Source organism: Chanodichthys erythropterus, chromosome 12 (genome assembly GCF_024489055.1).
Source record: "Chanodichthys erythropterus isolate Z2021 chromosome 12, ASM2448905v1, whole genome shotgun sequence".
NCBI lineage: Eukaryota > Metazoa > Chordata > Actinopteri > Cypriniformes > Xenocyprididae > Chanodichthys > Chanodichthys erythropterus.
The window spans coordinates 38,607,981-38,627,907 of NC_090232.1; the positions used below are offsets into that span (position 1 = coordinate 38,607,981).

Genomic DNA, 19,927 nt, shown 5'->3' on the forward strand with positions numbered 1-19,927 from the left:
TCCTTGTGCAAGGTGTCAGTGGTTGTCTTTTGGACAACTGTCAAGTCAGCAGTCTTCCCCATGATTGTGTAGCCTACAGAACTAGACTGAGAGACCATTTAAAGGCCTTTGCAGGTGTTTTGCGTTAATTAGCTGTGGCTCCAGGTGTCTTCAATATTGAACCTTTTCACAATATTCTAATTTTCTGATATACTGAATTTGGGATTTTCCTTAGTTGTCAGTTATAATCATCAAAATTAAAAGAAATAAACATTTGAAATATTTGAAATATACAAGTTTCACTTTTTGAATGGAATTAGTGAAATAAATCAACTTTTTGATGATTTTCTAAATATATGACCAGCACCTGTACACACACACACAAACAGAGTAATGGCCAAAAATTATGTCCGGTCTAGGAAAATTGACATCTTCACACTTTATTTAAATATTATTAAAAATTTGTTAAAGATTTTGTAAACATATTGCATAGTTGTGCTGGGAGTCAATTATTTTATTTGTGATAATGCAATGAAACATAAGTTAATGTGATGAAACATAAGAGTAATTATGTAAGTTAACGCAATGAAACATAAGAGTAATTATGAACACATGCAAAAAACAAAAGAGAACCAATGAAATATTAATAACTGATTATGTTGTAGTTTTATTTTGCAGAGTAAAATAAAACCTGTAGATGTTGTTTGCCTTTTCTCCCCCAAATAATTCTGTCATATAAATACCTTAACCAAGTTCAGTGTTTTGTTCTTCCCTCATATTTGAACCATTTAAAAAATATAAAATATTTTCCTCATATTTTGATGGTTTAATCGGTTACACACACACACACGCACACACACACACTTTGACTGACATTAATACAAGTAGATAAAGATGATTTCAACAAAAAAAATAAGCAAAAAAATATTTTCAATATTTAAATATACAGAAATGCTTTTTCCATATTTTTACACATTTTTCAATTGGATTTTTGAAACTCTATTTCTACATTTATCCTTAAATAATGTAATCTAATTAAATATTTATTCCTGATTGTTAAGAGTAGTTGGTAGATTACCTTTATTTATCAACCATGACAACATGTAAATAATATGAAAACAAACTTGATAATGGTGTGTAGGTTACTAAACAGTAGACAATAGGACATAATGGTACATGTACATCACGGTTCGGTTCATGCAGTCCGACAATGAATGCAGTCCGTCACAGGCCATCTACACTGCAATCCAGAAGGGGGTACGTGCAGTAATACAACCCTGTTTGCTAACCGCCACAACATGAAAAAGCACAGAAGACGAAGAACCGATGATCTGTGCATAGATATGTTTGTGAAATCTCTCAACCAGTGTTTCAACCACAGAAAAACAGCTTGAGAATAATATCTCACATAGCATTATATTTACCTCAAGCAAGTAATTTAGTGTCCACAGCATGTTAGTAAAGGGCTCTCCGTATGTAGTTTACAGCATTAGCTGAGATTTTTTTTATCCTTAAGAAAATGTTAATTATAGTTGAATTAATTTAAAGAGACAATTTGTTCAATAAAGCACTGTTTAACAAAACAGAAGAAAAAAGAAGCGATTTTATGTTTAGTTCCCCCCCTGCTGCACCCGTACTGAACTGTGACTTCAATACCGAGGTACATACCGAACCGTCATGTTTGTGTACCGTTACACCCCTACTAAACAACATGCTCAAACTCGACATATTGCCTCAAACCTTTTAATTATGAGAAGAGCAAGTACAAGAGAAACACTTTCTTTATTGTACAATAAGTTCTGTACCTGCATTGGGTGTTGGTAGCTTGGGTGGGTTGGGCTCTGTGGGTGTGGTCTTACTGGTGCTGGGGCTCAATAATTTTACATAATTAGCTGGAAACCAGCCAATCTGACGCTTCTTTCCTCTCGCCTGCAGAGAGCAATAGCAGTGGGCCATTAACATGAATTTGAAGTAAAAATTTAACATACAAACTGAATAAAAATGATTTATGAGGAACACTGATATCTCACTGGTATCATCATATCACTCCACATGTACAAACAAAAAAATAAAACTCAGTAAATCTGAGTACGAATAAGTAAATGTAACATTACAGAGAACCAAATATGTGTCACTTCTAGAACTACAGATTAGATTAAAGGGGTGGTTAAATGCGATTTCACTTTTTTAACTTTAGTTAGTGTGTAATGTTGCTGCTTGAGCATAAACAGTATCTGCAAAGTTACAGCGCTGAAAGTTCAATGCAAACGGAGATATTGTCTATTAAAGTTATGGCAGTTTATTGCCTACAAAAACGACCGGTTTGGACTACCAACGTGCTTCTTCCCGGGTTGGTGACATCATAAAGCCTGCAAAACACGCCCCCAGAAACACGCAACAAAGTGGGTGAGGCCATGTCATGCAGCATAATGAAAGCGGAAGAGTTGTGTACACCGAACGCGAGCGGCGCGGCGCGTCAAAAGATAATAGAACCCATTATTATCTGTGATATTTTGTACACTGCTTTTACAAAAATGCGACTACTCAGTCATGTATTCGGCTACAGTAAAGCTTTAATCAGGATAAAACTGTATATTGAAAGCTAACAAACAGCAGTGACAGCATATCTAAACACTTTGACACAAATACTAAATGAAATACCATTCATAAACGTCCTTTAAAAGCCGCGATTGCTGTTCATCTGGCTCGGATTCGGGCTCAATTTGATACAGCAATATAATCAAATTGAGCATACAATATAACCAAAGCCCACGTAACCGGTAACAAATGGTAAGGGGCGTGGCGTTCCGGACGCTTCAGTGAATCACGATGGCTCTGGATACACTGGGCCAGCTGACCAATCTGAGCACATTGCGTATTTCGGAGGGAGTAGCTTCATAGAAGCAGGAAGTCAAATGAGCCGTTCATATGACAGTGGAAACAGAGGTGTAGAATAAACATAAAATATATGAAAAATACAGCGTTTAAAAAAACAAAAAAACGAAGCATTAAGACATGTTAAACTGTGCCCCAAAAACACAATCAAGCCTAGAAAAAAAAAAAACACTGAACCACCCCTTTAAATGTTTTATTAGTGAAGTAAAAGGTTTGTGTTAAAGCGTGGGTGCATTTAACAGCACGTCTGTGTGTTTTTCAGACCTGAAGTTCTCCTTCCCACCATCCTCCTGGGTTTTTCTTGCGAATGAGAATGAGCTGGCCTGGTGCTAGGGTGAGCTGCTCCGCCCCGGTGGCTGTGTAAGGGGCGATCACCTGGGCAATCTCTGAACGCAGAAGAAAAACAGGTAAAAGGAGAGAAGAGGACCGATCTCTAATAAAATTCTGTTATGGTCTAATTTTGGTCTCTGAGTTCCGTTATGAAGGCCACAAAACTGAAAAAATGTTCTCTCTCTCCCTCTCTCTCTCTCTCAGACCACAACAACTAAGCAAAAATTCTAATCATACAGTAGAAGTTTAATGAGAGAGTTATAGCATGTGAGCACCAGTACCCACCTGGTTTCTTCCCTAAACTTCCTGCTTTCCCAGCAGATCCCAATCCCTAGAAAATAGTGGAAAGAATGCTATGGTTATACTGGTCTATTGGTTTAAAATCTTCCTTTACAATCACTTGACTACAATCACTTTTTTGCATGCAACTGTATATATACAAAGTACTGCTTAAGAAACACTTCAAGTTCAAACAATTCCAGTTCTGTTGAATATTCTACCTCTGATTCTTTAGGTTTGACATAATTTGATGGGAAGACCCCGGTCTTTCCGCCCACAGTGCCAGTCCACCAATCTCCTTCTTTCTTTGTGACCGTGATGACATCACCTTGCTGGAAGGTCAAGTCACCCTGCTCACTGCTTTCATATGTATACATGGCCACATACTCTGTGATAGACAAAATAACACAAAGACGTTCAGATACAAAATGATGAAGAAGAGAGAGTAAGAAACAGATGATCCATCAAGTTGGATATTCTGACCTTCTCCAAGATCCGTGGGTTTGTTTGGAGAGGGACTGGGTCTCTTAACACTGGGAGGGCTGTCTGAAGAGCCAGACTCAATACTGAAACAGAACAACAGCATTCATAAACTCAACATTACAGTCCAGATGATACCACCAACCACGCTTTCAACATCACACTCTTTGGATTAAAAGCAAACAGGTACTTCACGACGGAGTCTGGATTAAAGTCAATATAATTATCAAGAGTGAACTTCCCTTTCAATGAAACACCATGACTATTAATTACATAAAAACTTTCCAAAGCTTTATGTTTATTAAAAAACATTACTTTTTAATTGTTGTGTTTATTATGTTATGCTCGAAAAGTGATAAATTATGTATATTACAAATATAATATTATTAAAAATCTATGCTATTTTGCACATGAACTGAAAACTGAAATAAACATGTCAATAGGCTAATTTATTGAATTTATGCATCAATATTGGCTGATGAACTATCCCCCGAAGAAAAAACAATAAGGTAATGATATAATTGCACAGATACACACCTCATAGATTTCCGGACAGGCCCAGAGATTAGTTTGACGTAAGATTTTGGGAACCATCCTCTCTGCCCTTGCACCTCTCCAAACCACCACATATCCTGCTGCTCCAGTACGGTGATCACGTCATTTTTGTTAAAGTTTAGGTGATTGTCTTTCTTGGCTCTCCATGGGTACAAAGCCTGTGCCTGCAGACCCTCCACCTTCTCACCCTAAAAATAAGAATGAGAGCGAGAGTTTTCAAAATTAAATCAATATAAAAAGATCAACAGTAATGCAATTATATCCCAGTACCTAACCGTAACTACCATCTTAAAGTGCCCTTATTATGCTTTTTCGGATATTACCCTCATGTCAAGTGAAATAGCCGTTTGTGAATGTAAAAGGTCTAAAAACTTTCAAAGATTAAAGTCCATGATAAATGGAGTTATTCTCTACCAAAAGAAAAATAAACGATTCTGAACTGCCTGAAACGAGTAGTCAGTAAATCCAGCAAGATCCTACGTAGGCTTGTAACAAATTCGCATGATGCCAGCCTATGGTCTTCATTGGCTGCCTGTAAACGTCTACTTTGACCCTCAAACACTATAGTTGTAGCTGAGGCCTGGAAGAGTTTGGTTCATGTTGTCAACATGTAGAGAAGACACTGTTTTCTGTGCTGCGAAGGCAAATCCACTTGCACTTCCAAAGGATGAGGTCTCAGGCTCGAATTAATACAGTACAGGTGTCATTGTTACTCTTCGTATCAATGTGTACGCAAGCGCTGAGGAAGATCCAGAGCTGAAACTCAGATATGGTATTGGGGGTTTTGTTTCTGACATGCAATGTAAGCGGTAGACCAATCACAACAGACTGGACCATCTGACCAATCAGACCAGAGTAGGCTCGCTTTGAAAGGAGGGGTTTAGAGAGACCGAATCCTTGATTTCAGACACTATGAGAAAAGACCTGTAGAATGTATATTATGTATATTATGAGGAAAGGTGTTTTGACCTTGGATGCATGTAAACCTATTGTAGGAGACCTTCTAAACAAAATTAGAAATGTTTAATATAGCATAATAGGGGCACTTTAACAAAAGACGAATTATATGATTCTTTTCATATGCAGCAACAATACAGCATCTATATACATATTTACTCCTTACAAGCTGATAAATTACGTTTTAAAATTTAAATACATTTAATGTACATTTCCCATTCATGGAGAAGAGCAGTATTTGAGAGGGAATCTCATATGCGTACCTGGCCGAGCACAGGTGAGGGTGAGGAACCGGACAGCGTGGCAGGGGTGAAAGCAGAACGCTGTCTGATCTGCCCCCCACTGGGCACTGACAGGGACGGCTGAGTGGGCTGTGTTGGCCATGCATCCCAACCATCGCTGTCCTGCTTCTCCACTGTAGAATTAGATGGCCATCTAAAATTCACATGAGCACAGAATAAAAATGGATGCAGATAAACCTCAGGCATATTTAAGAGACAATATTCTGACTGAACTGAGAAAAAATATCTGTAAATGTCTTTTCATGGACAAACTACTTACGTAGTGCTGAAATCTGCCCAGTTACTGGAAGTTGAGGAAGAGGAGGTAGTGGGGCATGGAGGGGCAGGGGCTGAAGTGGGCGGGGCTATCGATGCAGGCTCTGTGGAGACTGGCTGTATGGGTGTGGCTGTGGTCGATGAAGAAGCGGATGACATATGGGAACCCAATTTAGGGGTGGAACTAGAAGAAGCGCTAGCCCTCAAACTAAGAGGAACTTCAGATTCTGGAATCTTCTCTGCATAATTGGCAGGAAACCAGCCGGTCTTCCCTTTAATCTCTCCTCCTAACCATCCAGGTTCACCTGTCTGAGACTCATCCACCTGACAAGATAAAGCAAATGAAAGACAGAGAATCAAGGATGTGAAAGGACACAAAACAATAATCTAAAATAACTGAGTGATGAAGAATCACAGGGAACCACAGCATCTTCATTGTGATATGCATCAGAGATCTGAATACAAACACAAGAATCAGAATACACAGTGCACAGCGACTGTATGTAATAAAATAAATGACTCATATTGATCGAATTCAGGAAATGGAATGGCCTCTCTGAGTCAGCTAATGCCAAACATAGCAAAGCCTCTGAAACCTTGCAAAAGACTCAACAACAGACACACAGTAGCCACATATTATGATCTCTGTACAGGGTGTGTTTTAGCCCAGTGACAGATGAACAATTCAGAAAATCATCAAGGACAAAGACAAACTAGAAACAAATAAAAGTGCATGAGGAGCAGAAAACCTAACTTACCCACTCTCCCTTCACCTTCAGGCAGAGTGAGCAAAGGGAGGACAGAGGCAGGGTCAGAGGTCAGTAAATGTGCAGACTAACTACACACATGCATTCTCTCTCACACATGAAGCAGAAACAAATCGCACACTCTCTGGCCAGAACACATCATTCAGAGCATAAACGGACACACTCTTGGACTAAAACTAATCCTCAAATTTCCCAAATAACTAGATTTTTTTATTATTAATTACTGTAAAATAACAGACTAAAATAAATAAAATAAAATAAAATATTAACTATTGCTTTAAATCATCTATATATACATTACCATTCAAAAGTTTAGGGTTGGCAAGCTTTTTAATGTTTTAGAAATAAGCCTCTTATGCTCACCAAGACTGCATTTATGTAATCAAAATATAGTAAAAACAGTAATATTGTGAAATATTATTACAATTTAAAATAAAGGTTTTCTATTAGAATACATTTTAAAATGTAACTTATTCCAGTGATGGTAAATCTTTTCAGCATCATTACTCCAGTCTTCAGTGTCACATGATCCTTCAGAAATCATTCTGATATGATAATTTGCTGCTCAAGAAACATTTCATACTATTATCAATGTTGAAATAATGCTATTATGCTATTTTTGATAATTTTTTCCAAGATTCTTTGATAAAAAAAACAGCATTTATTTGAAATAGAAATCTTTCATAAACGTATGTCTTTACAGTCACTTTCAATCAATTTAATGGCTCCTTGCTGATAAGTATTCATTTCTCAAAAAAATAAGTCTTACTGACCCCAACAAAACTGAACAGTAGTGTTTCAGAATAATTAAAAGCAAAATAATAAAATAATAATAATTAGTTGAAACCCTTATACACATTTTGGTATTACAAAAGTGTGAATACACTTCCTAACAGTTGGCTTACCATCACTATGTCTCCAGGATGGATGGTGATCTCATCGTGGCTGCGGGCTTCAAAGGGATACAGTGCTCTATAGTAGACCACCTTTACCTTCTCCTGATTAAAACCAGACACTGGGATCTTATCTGTAACACAAAAACATATAAGTCAAAGTTAAGTTGATTTATGCCATATCAATATCGATAAATAAACAAAAATCAGCTGCAAAAGCAATTCAATTCATGTCTGGTTCTACAATCTTCTTTTCTCTCACCTGCCATAGACCAGGGGGTCTGAGCCTGTAGTTTTCCCGGTTGGGGATGCTGCGTGAAGAGTTTGGAGAGGTTATCTTGTATTTCGGCTCTGCTGTGGTTCTCCTCTTCACTCACTCGGCTCATCCAGGCCTGAGGCACAGGAGGAGTGGGAGCTTTGCCCAGCCCGTCGTCTCTCCATGCTGGAGAAACACCCTCATCTGCCCCTGACAACCTGGAGGAAAGTAAGCAACAAAATGAATGCCTGTTAAAAAGTTAAAGTGATTTTTTCCCGCAAATGATAGCCATAGAAGAACATAAAATACCTAGACTCTGGTAATTCTGTGGACTTCCTGTCATGTGACGGCTGGGTGATGTCAGCCTCCAGCTCCTTTTGTTTCTGCCTCTGTTGCTTGTTGTGGATTTCTCTCAGCTCCTGCAATGCATGATGGGATATTGGAGGACAGGTAAGGGGGAATATAGGGGGCAACGGGGCTCTGTTTGCACTCTCTCACATTTAGACACACTCGACATGTTCACAGCTGCTCCCTGCAAGTGCTGTCTGGACAATCTGTCTCAGTCACCGGAATCATATTTCTCCATCTTACTAAAGCATAGAAGATGTCAAAAGTTTCTACGGACTATCCCAAACTATTTGATACTCTCTGCTATCTCTAAACTTTTTAAATATTTAAAAAAGAAAATGTAAAAAAAAATGCATATACACTTTGTGTGCTTGACTGTATGATTTATGTAAATGTTTACAATGTTCATAAATGGCAAATAACCCACTAATGTAGTATGCATAAATCGTACACTTGCATGGTACATGGTGCAAACTGCATAGCGACTGTGTTCATGATGGCAGGCTGCAATGCCTGCTTGATAACTTCACATGAACCACTAAGGTCACAAAAGAGGAAAAATGGAAATCTCAAGAAAAGCGGACTGTGTTTCAGCAGACCAATGGAAACACTGTTGCTTATGTAATGCCATACCATTTCAACAATAAGCAAGCTCTTTGGGAAACACCATCAGGATACGGTAGAGGAGTCAGATGTTATTTAAAAAAAAAAAAAAGATTAAAATGACAGATCTGTTGATAGCATACTTATTTTTGAGTGTATATTCTTATTTCTATGTTCTGGGATCTCTTATAGAAGCTCCATTTCTGTTCAAGTTTTAATGTTACATAAGCACAGTTTACATAAATTAGAGCAATCATGGACAGATCACTGCAAGCGGTTTGGTAATAGACAGACTCTAAAAAGACAGAGAGAGTTAGCCATTCAAGTGTAAAACACACATTTACACACCAAAGCAGTGTCAAAGGATGTGAGTGTTTAGATTTCATGAACCAGACGTGCAATCTCTAATGTATTTGTAAATTCACACACTGAAGGTCTGCTTTTGAGGTCTGCTTCTGCAAACAAGTTCACTGACACAGTTTTTAATACCACCTACACTCTGTACTATATAGTATATTTTTGATCACACCAAGACCAAAGTAACTAAATGACATGAAACTATAAAATTACGTAAAAATGTTTAAAAAAATTTGCACTAAAAACTATTTATATTATGTCTAATGCTACATTTCTGTCAATTTCTGAAGAATGAATTTTTCAGCATCCAACTAAATAAATAAATGCTAGAACCATAGCCAGTGGGGGAAAAAACAGAACACTGCAAAACAACATGTCTCAAATTAGGTGCAAATGAGTTTTGCTTTACATGTAGTTACTCTATTTTGAAAATGTTTTGAGCACAATTCTGGATACTTCAAAATTATGTTCTCCTAAAATGACTAGAATGTAAAGCCCAAAGTATACTTCACTTTTTACGTGTATGAGAGGGTCAGCGTACAGTGCGTGTGGCGCGAATTTTGTCATCAGAAAAGTACGCGAGGTCACATATTATGCGTATTTAATTTCTTTGGAGTAATTCGTTTATCCACTAGCTGGCAACAGTGCCCTGGGGGCGTCGATTCACAAGGTAGTTGAAGAAAAACTGGATAAACGGAACAGACCGGAATGCAAGCAAGCTATAGCGACGATGGAGGCCTACATAGACGCAAGATTGTGTCAAGTTAGAAAGTACCCTCATTTGTACAACTCTAGCATGAAAGAAAACAAAGATGTTTACATGGATTGTAACTCTTGGAGAGAGATTGCTCAAAACCGTGCATGCGTTGAATTCCTGTGTTCACACACGTGTCAAATTAAGTATACTTTGCAAGGCTGTGCATTCGACTGTGCACATACGCTCGTGTACACATAAAAAAAGGAAGTATTCTTTGGGCTTTAATGTAAAATGACAGTAAAATACCTGCAGAAAAACAGCTGCTAAGCTTTTAAAGAGAAGAATGTATCCCCCAAATGTTGAAGTCCAGGTTCATGCATAAGATTGCTTTTGGAATTAACTGACGCACATGGCTTGGAAAAAAAAGCAGCACGATCAACCTTAGGTGTTAATTATGCTGATCTAAGACCAGCCTCAGATCAGTGTGCAAAAGGAATGGCTTTTTATCGATACGTGAAGGTTTAGAATAACTACCACGCTGCCTTTGATGGGCTTCTCAAAGGGAGCTGGAGGAGGTGCAGTGAGACACACGAGCAGAGGACGCGGTTTAGGGTGAAATCAAAGGTCAGGGGGGAGAGGGAAGGAATGACCTGAAAGTAGAAGTGTATATGCTTCAAACAGGCCAGCAGTGCTGCGAGACAGTCCAACAGCACCTCGTCCACAGAGCTCCCTGACTGCAAGAGACACAGAGCCACCCATACAGTGACAGGTCAAAGGTCATACCACCATCATCATTGTTATCATCATCATCATTGTTTGCACTATGTACTGATGTGTACTCCACTCTACCCAATGCAGAACCTCTTAAAGTTAATCATTTTTAAGTATAGAACGGGAAACAAACAGACTAGACAAAACATCTGAACCAAAGCAGAGCAGCGAAGCCGTTGCTCTGTTAATTAGTGCGAGCAACAAGCTTGGAAATAAAACTCTCCAAAATGATTATTTCAGGAATATTATTGATCAGGGCTCGACAATAAAGATGGACCCATGTCACAGGGTCAGTACGAAAGACTTGAGTATGCTCAGGTGGAAGATGCACAAAAAAAAAGCGAGATGCGATACAACGACCAAAGAGTTCTTCTGGTGCATGACCAAACAATTAAAAAACAAGAGCGTATCCTACATATATCCACCCTTAAAGGGTTAGTTCACCCAAAAATGAAAATTATCCCATGATTTACTCACCCTCAAGCCCATCCTAGGTGTATATGACTATCCTCTTTCATACATTCGAACACAATCGGAGATATATTTAAAAATATCCTGGCTCTTCCAAGCTTTATAATGGCAGTGAATGGGGGGCCAGATTTTGAAGCAAAAAAAAAAGTGCTCCATAATAAAAGTAATCCACACGGATCCGGGGGGGTTAATAAAGAAGCCTTCTGAAGCGAAACGATGGGTTTTTGTAATAAAAATATCCATATTTAAAACATTAACTATAATAACTAACTTCCGGAAGACACCCGTGCACATTGATTTGTGGCGGAAGAGTGACCTCTGACACGACGCATGACGTAATGACGAACACGGAAGCGCAGAGGATAGAGCAAAACAAAACACCGGTCACAAATTAGAAGTCTAAAATAAGAATTTTTAAAGAGAAATGTTGGAGGATTTTGATATAAGAGAATTTCTGTTTAAAATTGCGAGAAGGTGGTTCAATGAAATAGTTTGTTATAAGACTCCGGACTACAATAAACATTTCAGACCATAATATATTGTTTGTTGCGACAGTTGTATTTTTTAAATATTTTCTAAATAAATTGTATTTTCTGATTATTTTATTTATTAATTGTTAAATACTAATTATTATTACATTATTATTAGGTGTTTTGTATTATTTTTAGTATTTTAGTCATCCGTAATAAAAATCTGAGCAGATAAAATATCCTTATAGTTGAGCCCTGTTGATGTCTTAGTATAGGGAAGTAGTCAAGACAAGACACAACTGGAAGTGTGCTACTCTAACTCCCCTTCATAAAGGGCAAAAGAGAGCACAGTGCTGTGAGTAGAGGGTAATAGTTTGGTGGTGGTAGTTTTCTGGGGGGTTAACAGCATTTTCAGGTTGTCTACCTGTCGCCCCCTCTGCTCTTCAATTAGGAGCTCCGACTGCAGGTTCTCCATCCTGGCAGCATGGGTCTGATAGAACAGCCCCAAGGACTGTACCACCACGAAGGATAAAGCGGGGTGAAGCACGGTCAAGCCAGAACAAAGAGGGCCAGTCAAGCCGTATAAACATGGTGGAGGGGGGGGGAGTTGACCAGGATGAACGAAGGATGGGGAAGACGAGGGACGAGGTGACAGTGAGCAGCAGGCAGATACAGTGAGGAACAAGAGGAACAAGAGATTGTGTGATGCTGTGAAAATGCTTCTACATCCTCTCTCACACTCGCTCATTCTGAATGAAGTCACATTAAGCCAGAATTAAGAGTGTTCTGTTGGATTTATCATATACATTGTATGTATGTATGTTTGGGTGGAAGGTCAATAATAATACACTCTCTCTTACTTCCTCTTTCATTCGCATAGACACACACAAGGTCCAAACGTAACATTTTGCCTTCTGCCTTTAAAAAAAAAATTCTTACTGGGCATGAAACGGCGGTTTGCATTTTTATTAAATATATATACACAACTCTTAAAAAGTGTGGGATCAGTAAGTTTTTTTTATTATTTAAGAAATTAATATCATTAAATTGATCAAAAGTGACAGTAATATCTTATATCTTATATGTGTGGGTGTGTTTATATATATATAAACACTATTAAATACTATTATTATGTTGCAGCTCTAATAAACTGGTGAGTTTCTCAATTTTATTCATTTGCCAAAGACAATTTTGCACAAATGTTAATTTTGCACCCTGCACACACACAAAACATAAAAGTACTTGAAGTTTAAGGACTGTCTGTGTATGTGTGTGTGTTTAGGTATTTTAGAGCTTCAGTACCTTCAGCTGTGTGTTGAAGGCATCTATCTCCAATAGTTTGGAACGTGTCTCCTTCTCCACAGCGTCCAGCTGTTCTCTCAGCTGCTGTTTGGTGGATTCCTTCATTTCAATGGCCCTCTGAAGACTGGACAGAGAGTCTCCTACAAAGCAGAAATAATCAGACAACTATTAAAGAGCATTTCTGAGATATTAACATCCTCATGAATCATTCTGAAAAAAAAAAAAAAAAAAAGCTCTATTCTTCACTCTTTTACAGCGATGTAAATGAAAGGACGCTTTAACCATCTATACAATCGCCAAAAAAAGTTCAATATGCTAAAATATATAGTAATACTGTTCAAATAATGCCTAATTATAATGCCTAATTAGATACTATAATATATAATTATGTAGTTATTGACTGTTTTCATGCCTATGTGACTTAAAATGCTGTTTTTGTGTTTAATAAGCTCAACTGTAGTTTGTAAACTTGTTCCCAGTCAGCAACTCCTTTAACAGATGACAGTGATTATAGTTCATTGTTTCTTCAAATGTTGCAAAAGCTTTATATGGGTGCGCTGAGGGCGAGGACTTTGAACACACCTTGATTTGAGTGTCCTGAATTTCAAGCAGTTTGCAAAACAAATGTTGGGCTGATCATCAATGTTAATCTCAGCAATTTTACAGAGACTTTGACAAACTTTGAAATAATAATGGCAGAAGAGAGAACCCAAGTTGCCACCACTAAAGTTTAATTTTCACTGAATCTTCAAACATGGACTTTCACTGAACTCAAACAATATAAGTGTTTACAGTGCCCAAAGAAACATAAGGTCACATGTTTGGGTACAAACAGTACATCTGTGCCATCAGCACAAAAACCACACCAAGTAGTATTGGCAGCTGTTTACCAATTTTAACAAGGTAACAGCTTAACGGTTTAATTCATCATGTGTTTGTCACTTTGGACCATGTATACTTTACAAGCACACAACGACACTAGCATTGGTCTGCTGTGGATGTGTTTAGAAGATATGCAAATATAAAACACTTTACTCTGAGAAAGACAAGTGTGACAGAGGCAGAAAAGATGCAAAGTATGTGTAAATTAGGCTAAATTGATTGGTGCGCAAGTCCATAGTCTGGAATACACTTTAGTTCCAACCAAAATTTAGGCATCAAGCGGATTAAAGGGTTAGTTCACCCAAAAATGAAAATTCTGTCATTAATTACTCACCCTCATGCTGTTCCACAACCATAAGACCTTCATTAATCTTCGGAACACAAATTAAGATATTTTAGTTGAAATTCGATGGCTCAGAGAGGCCTCCATAGGGAGCAATGACACTTCCTCTCTCAAGATCCATAAAGGTAATAAAAACATATTTAAATCGGTTCGTGTGAGTACAGTGGTTCAATATTAATATTATAAAGTGACGAGAATATTTTTGGAGCGCCAAAAAAAACAAAATAACAACTTATTTAGTGACGGCCGATTTCAAAACACTACTTCAGGAAGCATCGGAGCATTTGTGTTCCGAAGATTAACGAAGGTTTTACAGGTGTGGAAAGGCATGAGGGTAAGTAATAAATGACAGAATTTTCATTTTTGGGTGAACTAACCCTTTAAGGATTGCACCAAAAAGTCTAGTCTAAAGTTCAGGATCTTTAAAGCAGTGTTGAGGAAAGTGTTCTTACTGTGCAGACTGTTCTGCTGAACCTGCTTCAGCTGGTCATTCAGACACTGTTTATCAGGAATCAACCGACTCAACCACTGCTGAGACTCCTGTTGGATACAAGAGAGAGAAAAATCACAAAATATTCTCGATTAGTTTGAAACACTTATGTACAGTGCAACTTAAAACTGATATCTTACTGTGTACGTGTATAGATAAAAACATTTTTAAAAAAGGTTATCTATAGTCTAAAACACTTGTCTACTTAGGGGTTTAAATTCCCTCTTCTCTTCCACACACTCACCCAAACTGTAGACGAGAGACTTTTTCAAACAGTGTGAATGCTGAAAGGATGCTGATGATGCTTTTGTATGAAGCCAAAAAAGAGAGAGATGAGGAAAAAGAAAAGGGAAGAAGTGCACACCTGCAGCTGCTGTTGCAGGCTGGTGATCTCTGCAATGCGGAGCTCTCGAGTCTTATTGGTGCTCTCGATCTCGTGCCTCTGAGCCGAGAGACGGAAACGAATGTCCTGCAGTTTACCATCCAACTGAGACTTCTTATCATTCTAGATAAGATCCAAAAAGAACAACAGAAGTCAATCTATTAAACTCACAAGGGGCCGCTCAAATAGATAACAATTCTGCTAATGGTGCAGCAATCACAAATGGCAGCTTTAAAATTAGCTTGTATATTAAAATCTGTTCAAACATTAAGTGAAATGTATGTACCAGAGCCTCCAGTTCAAACTCAAGTGTTTTCTTGCGTGCTTTGAGCAGGACGATGTTCTCCTGTTCTCGGTTTCTCTGGGTGAGCAGCTCCTGTCTGCGCGTTCTCTCCCACTCTAACTGTCGCTGACGCTCCAGCTCCCGCTTAGCAGCCTTCGCACACAAAACAAACTCAAACGGTTACAGATGCTGTCGATAGTGCATAACATGCACAAAATTACTGAACTCACCTCTCTTCTCTCAATCTCCTTGCGTCTCTCCTCCTCCCTCTGTCGCTCCAGCTCTCTCTGTCTCTCCAGTTGTTTGTCCAGCTCCTGCTGTCTGCGTCTCTCCTGCTCCAGTCGTTCTCTTTCCTTCCTTTCTTGCTCCTCTTTCTCCAACGCTGCCAGTCGCTCCTGCTCTTTTCTCTGCAGGTCCAGCAATGCCTGCCGACGTTTCTCCAGCTCCAGGTTCCCACGCTCAAAGTTCTCTCGTTTCTTATCCTCGAATGTGACTGAGGGGAGGAATGGAAATGACTTTAAGCCCTTTACATAAAACATATAAATGTTTCAAAAGTCGTGTAGCAATCTTTGACCCCCATTTTACTCCTAGTGTTAACATATGTGAATAGTGTTAGGACTGGGATCACGGAAACCAATTTCAGAGGTGGTCGTGATAGGTTCTGACCACATTCACTGAAAATGAATACATGCCAATTCAGTTTCTGTTAACCATAAACAAGTAATATGTAAAAGGTTGCACTACACATAAAAGATTAACTCTCACTTTGACAGGTTGGGTTGTAAATTTTCCATCATGCTCTACTTTTAGTATGTCTTCTGATCTGGTCAAATAAAAGAACAATATCTCATGAATTATTCCACTGGACTATACTTGGAATTTCTCATTTTTTTCTCCCTAGACCCTCAATCATATCTCTCTCCGGGTGCCTTTGTTTTGAGAGAGTAGCTTTAAAACTTCTTTCTTCACTTTTATTGCCTATTAGAATCACTTACAGTGGTAATGTTTGTAAAGTAGGTAAAAGCAAACCAGAAACCTGATATTTTAATCAGCCAAAATGAGGGAAAGCACTCTGAATTATCAGTCAACATTTTTAAGTCTTTAAATGGTGGAACATTTACAATTAACGCAACCTCTGTGGCGTTTTCCTTTTTGTCTGAGTAAGTGGTATCAGATCTCAGAACAGTACACATTGCATTGAAAGGTGCAAATGCACTTTAAAGAGCTAAATCCAGTTAGAGACTATCCAGATAAAAAAATGCATCAATACAAGCTGCAAGGGGCTTTATCTTGTCTATGCCTGTCATCTGAGACCACAAATAGTTTATCAATGAGCAAGATGAGTTTTCTTTTGGAAACTGGTAAGTATTTACTCTTGTCCCCTGACCTGGAAGTTTTTTCTCTGTCTCTTTCTCCTCCTCCTCGGGCTCATCCTGGACCCGTGGGTCTGTCGAGTGTATACTGGTCACAGACACACCACTTCCAGAACGCATTCTCCTACACAAACAGGAAAGAAATCTAGTGCATGTACATGTAGAACCTTCTTGTGCAACCTGATCTTTAAATGTAACAACTTACATTGGTATGATAAAACTTCTAAACTATTAACTTTCAATTAAATTAGCAGCTAATTTTCAACTAAATTTTAAGCTGATAACTGCACTACTAAACCTTTGAAAAAGAAGATGTGAAGGTGTAGTTTATGCAGTCAGTTGAGTCTCTTACCTGAATGTCGGAGGTATGAGGTCAGGGGGCAGTAAAGGGGGAAGGGGCAGACCAGACATGGCCATATCAATCAAGTGCATGGCCAGAATAAACTCTTCTGCAGTCAACTTCCCATCCTGATCTATATCTGACAGATTCCTATAAAAAAGAAACAAGCAGATGTTACAAGGAGTCAAAACAGAAACTTATCTTTCCTGTCCACATGTGACCAGATCACCCGAGAAGGATGTTAACATCAAGTGTAAACAAGGCCCTAGGTGAAATAAAGATCCCAAGAACAGCATGTTAAAAGAAATAGGATGTATTCATAACAATAACCAGACACCAATCCTTATGTTTACAATGATCCATATCTCAGAACTTGGAGCTTTGTTTGAGTTTTAAATGCGAAACGGAGACACAATAAGAAAAATGTGTTGAATCCGCACCAGATGGTGGCCAGCTGAGCCTGTGGTAGACTGGACTGCATTAGAATAGTTCTGGCTTGTGGACCTAAGGCAGAAAAGAAAGAGAGAGAGAGAGAGAGAGAGAGAGAGAGAGAGAGAGAGAGAGAGAGAGAGAGAGAGAGAGAGAGAGAGAAAGAGAGAGGAAACAGAAGTGAAAGAGAGAGTTGGTTATGTTGAGTCAGCAGCCTCGGTTTCCTCTAGGCTGTACTAAGTAATCACTGTCGCTCATCACCATAGCTTTGAGCTCTACAATACACTGAATTAAAAACTAGATTATTATATATTCTAAAGAAAATACAGATGTGACAAAACAGAGGACAATTTGAAAATAAAATTCAAATAAGAGCTAATTCAAAAAATCAAAACTATAATAACATAGCTATGTAGTGTATAAATTAGACATTTAAATAAGATGTGGCCACCCAGCGCCTAGTATCAGCCACAGAGGTCACGCCCATGGACCGTTGGCTGAACGTTTGATGCATATGGAACACAAAATCGGAAACCCTTCAGGAGTTTCGAAGTAGTCATCTGGTGGTTTCAATTCTACAGGATTTCTAGGAGATGTGTGTGTCACTTTCTTTAACCTTCGACCTGAAAACAAAGCTGTCAAGCAAAGCTGCCTCTCATGGAAGAAGAAAGCCATCATGTTTACAAACGTGACAACTAAATGCTGGATTTTCAAAAGTATGTTTAGAATGTGTAGTTCACAGCATAGACTCTTTAAAAGAGTTTTACACGCTAATCTGTTATTGTAGGGACATCAACATTACATTTTTACACCCCTAAACATTACTCTGCACAAAATTAACTGCGATTGGTTGCTTTACATGTCAGTCAGATGGCCATGGTCAGTCTGCTATCAATCTGAAGGTCTGGCTATGTGTGACTACCCAGAACCAAACAACTAAAGTGTTTCATTGCCTGATGCTTGTCATGTGTCTTTCTTTGTGTGAGCTTACCTGTGAGATAGCCACTCATCATTTTGTCATGGCTGTTGAAGAGTTGGCGGTACTTGAGCCGAGAGGACTGAGGCACGGCCCAGTCAGTGGGCGGAGGAGCTGCTGGAGCACTAGTGAGACAATGCATGTGTTAACATTATGAAATGTCTGTGAATACAGTATGCATGTATGTGTGAGTGTGTACCTGGGTGCCTCTACAGACTGGCCCTTCTGTAGCTTGATACTGGAACGATTGAACGAAGCGGTTTTGTTGAGTGCAGCAGCTGAGAGACAGAGACAAACACCCATAAATTATCCTGCCAAAGTAAATAAACTGCATGAGCTGGTCAGGGTAGTGTGAGTGTGCGTTTACATTACCTGGATGCGAGAATCCACTAATGGGTTGTATCATAGCGGGTGCTCCGTTGGCAAGGGATGGAACGGGTGGCGTCACCGATGCTACCAGTGGAGGAGACACGCCTACACCAGGCACTCCTGGAGGCAGAGGGGGCAGGGGCATGGGCGGCACTGCTGGCAGGCCTGGGATCGCACCCATACTTGGCATCCCTGCAAAGACATAATGACTTAATAATAATTTATGACATTTTTTAGAAAATTAAATAGTGGGACAAATGACGTATGTCAATAATGTTGATGTACTGCTAATTTAATTTACTTCTAAAATTTAATAAGCGACTCCAATTCTTTGAGTGATTAAACCAGGATCCAAGACATGGTCCTGAATAAGGGGTCTGCTGTTAGCAGAGAGGTCTTGTCTAATGTAGACATAGACCAGTTGCATAAACTGCTTAGAATAGCCTTAAAAGTTAGTCATCTAAATTTTTCCTTCATGACTGGTCCTAAATTTTTTAAGTCAATTACATCAAAAGGGAGATCTTTGAGAATTTGAATTGGAAAAGTAAGAATGATTACCCCTTGGTTAACTGCTAGTTGGTCAAACTAGTTCTTAAGACACAGTCTTAACATATGTGTACATTTTATGCAACTGGCCGCAGGGCTGGGCAACTCTGACCCTCGAGATCCACTTTCCTGACACTGTTTAGCTCAGTTTAGCCGACCCTGATCAAACTCACCTGTCTTTAGCTTTCCAGTAACCCTGGAGACCGTGATTAGCTTGTTCAGGTGTGTTTGATTAGGATTGAATCTAAACTCTGTGGGAAAGTGGACGTCGATTGACACCCGGTCACTTCATGCATTTTTCTCTGATCGGAGAACTGTCAGATCGTGAAAAGACCAGGTGTAAATACCCTCTGAAACGCATTCGAGATGAATTTACATCCAATCGCTCAAACCACTTCAGGAGGTGGCCTGGGACGCATTCCAGACAAAACTGGACAAGTGTAAATGCATCTGATTGTTGAAACCACATATGTAAATTTTACTCCTTCCAAATGTTAAAAAAATAAATGTGTGAGAGATATGACAGCGCTACTGCAGCACGCATCAG

At 38.8% G+C, this 19,927-nt stretch overlaps 1 protein-coding gene across 4 annotated transcripts in view; it reads right to left on the reverse strand.

Moving 5' to 3' along the window:
- itsn1 (intersectin 1 (SH3 domain protein)) overlaps positions 1-19,927 on the reverse strand; it is a 53,521-nt gene that overhangs the window by 14,770 nt on the left and 18,824 nt on the right. For 3 of the 4 annotated variants that reach the window (XM_067403942.1, XM_067403943.1, XM_067403941.1), the window contains 23 exons: positions 18,838-19,026; positions 18,665-18,743; positions 18,481-18,590; positions 17,501-17,564; positions 17,073-17,210; positions 16,735-16,844; positions 15,578-15,840; positions 15,351-15,500; positions 15,047-15,187; positions 14,645-14,732; positions 12,968-13,107; positions 10,604-10,687; positions 8,258-8,367; positions 7,955-8,166; positions 7,705-7,826; positions 6,037-6,356; positions 5,739-5,910; positions 4,501-4,706; positions 3,967-4,049; positions 3,705-3,871; positions 3,490-3,535; positions 3,139-3,260; positions 1,785-1,908 (listed from right to left, as the gene is read on the reverse strand). In XM_067403942.1, coding sequence (XP_067260043.1) covers positions 1,785-1,908; positions 3,139-3,260; positions 3,490-3,535; positions 3,705-3,871; positions 3,967-4,049; positions 4,501-4,706; positions 5,739-5,910; positions 6,037-6,356; positions 7,705-7,826; positions 7,955-8,166; positions 8,258-8,367; positions 10,604-10,687; positions 12,968-13,107; positions 14,645-14,732; positions 15,047-15,187; positions 15,351-15,500; positions 15,578-15,840; positions 16,735-16,844; positions 17,073-17,210; positions 17,501-17,564; positions 18,481-18,590; positions 18,665-18,743; positions 18,838-19,026 — 3,240 coding nt within the window. The remainder of the gene's footprint in view (positions 1-1,784; positions 1,909-3,138; positions 3,261-3,489; positions 3,536-3,704; positions 3,872-3,966; positions 4,050-4,500; positions 4,707-5,738; positions 5,911-6,036; positions 6,357-7,704; positions 7,827-7,954; positions 8,167-8,257; positions 8,368-10,603; positions 10,688-12,967; positions 13,108-14,644; positions 14,733-15,046; positions 15,188-15,350; positions 15,501-15,577; positions 15,841-16,734; positions 16,845-17,072; positions 17,211-17,500; positions 17,565-18,480; positions 18,591-18,664; positions 18,744-18,837; positions 19,027-19,927) is intronic. The other variant, XM_067403944.1, reaches the window with a different exon arrangement.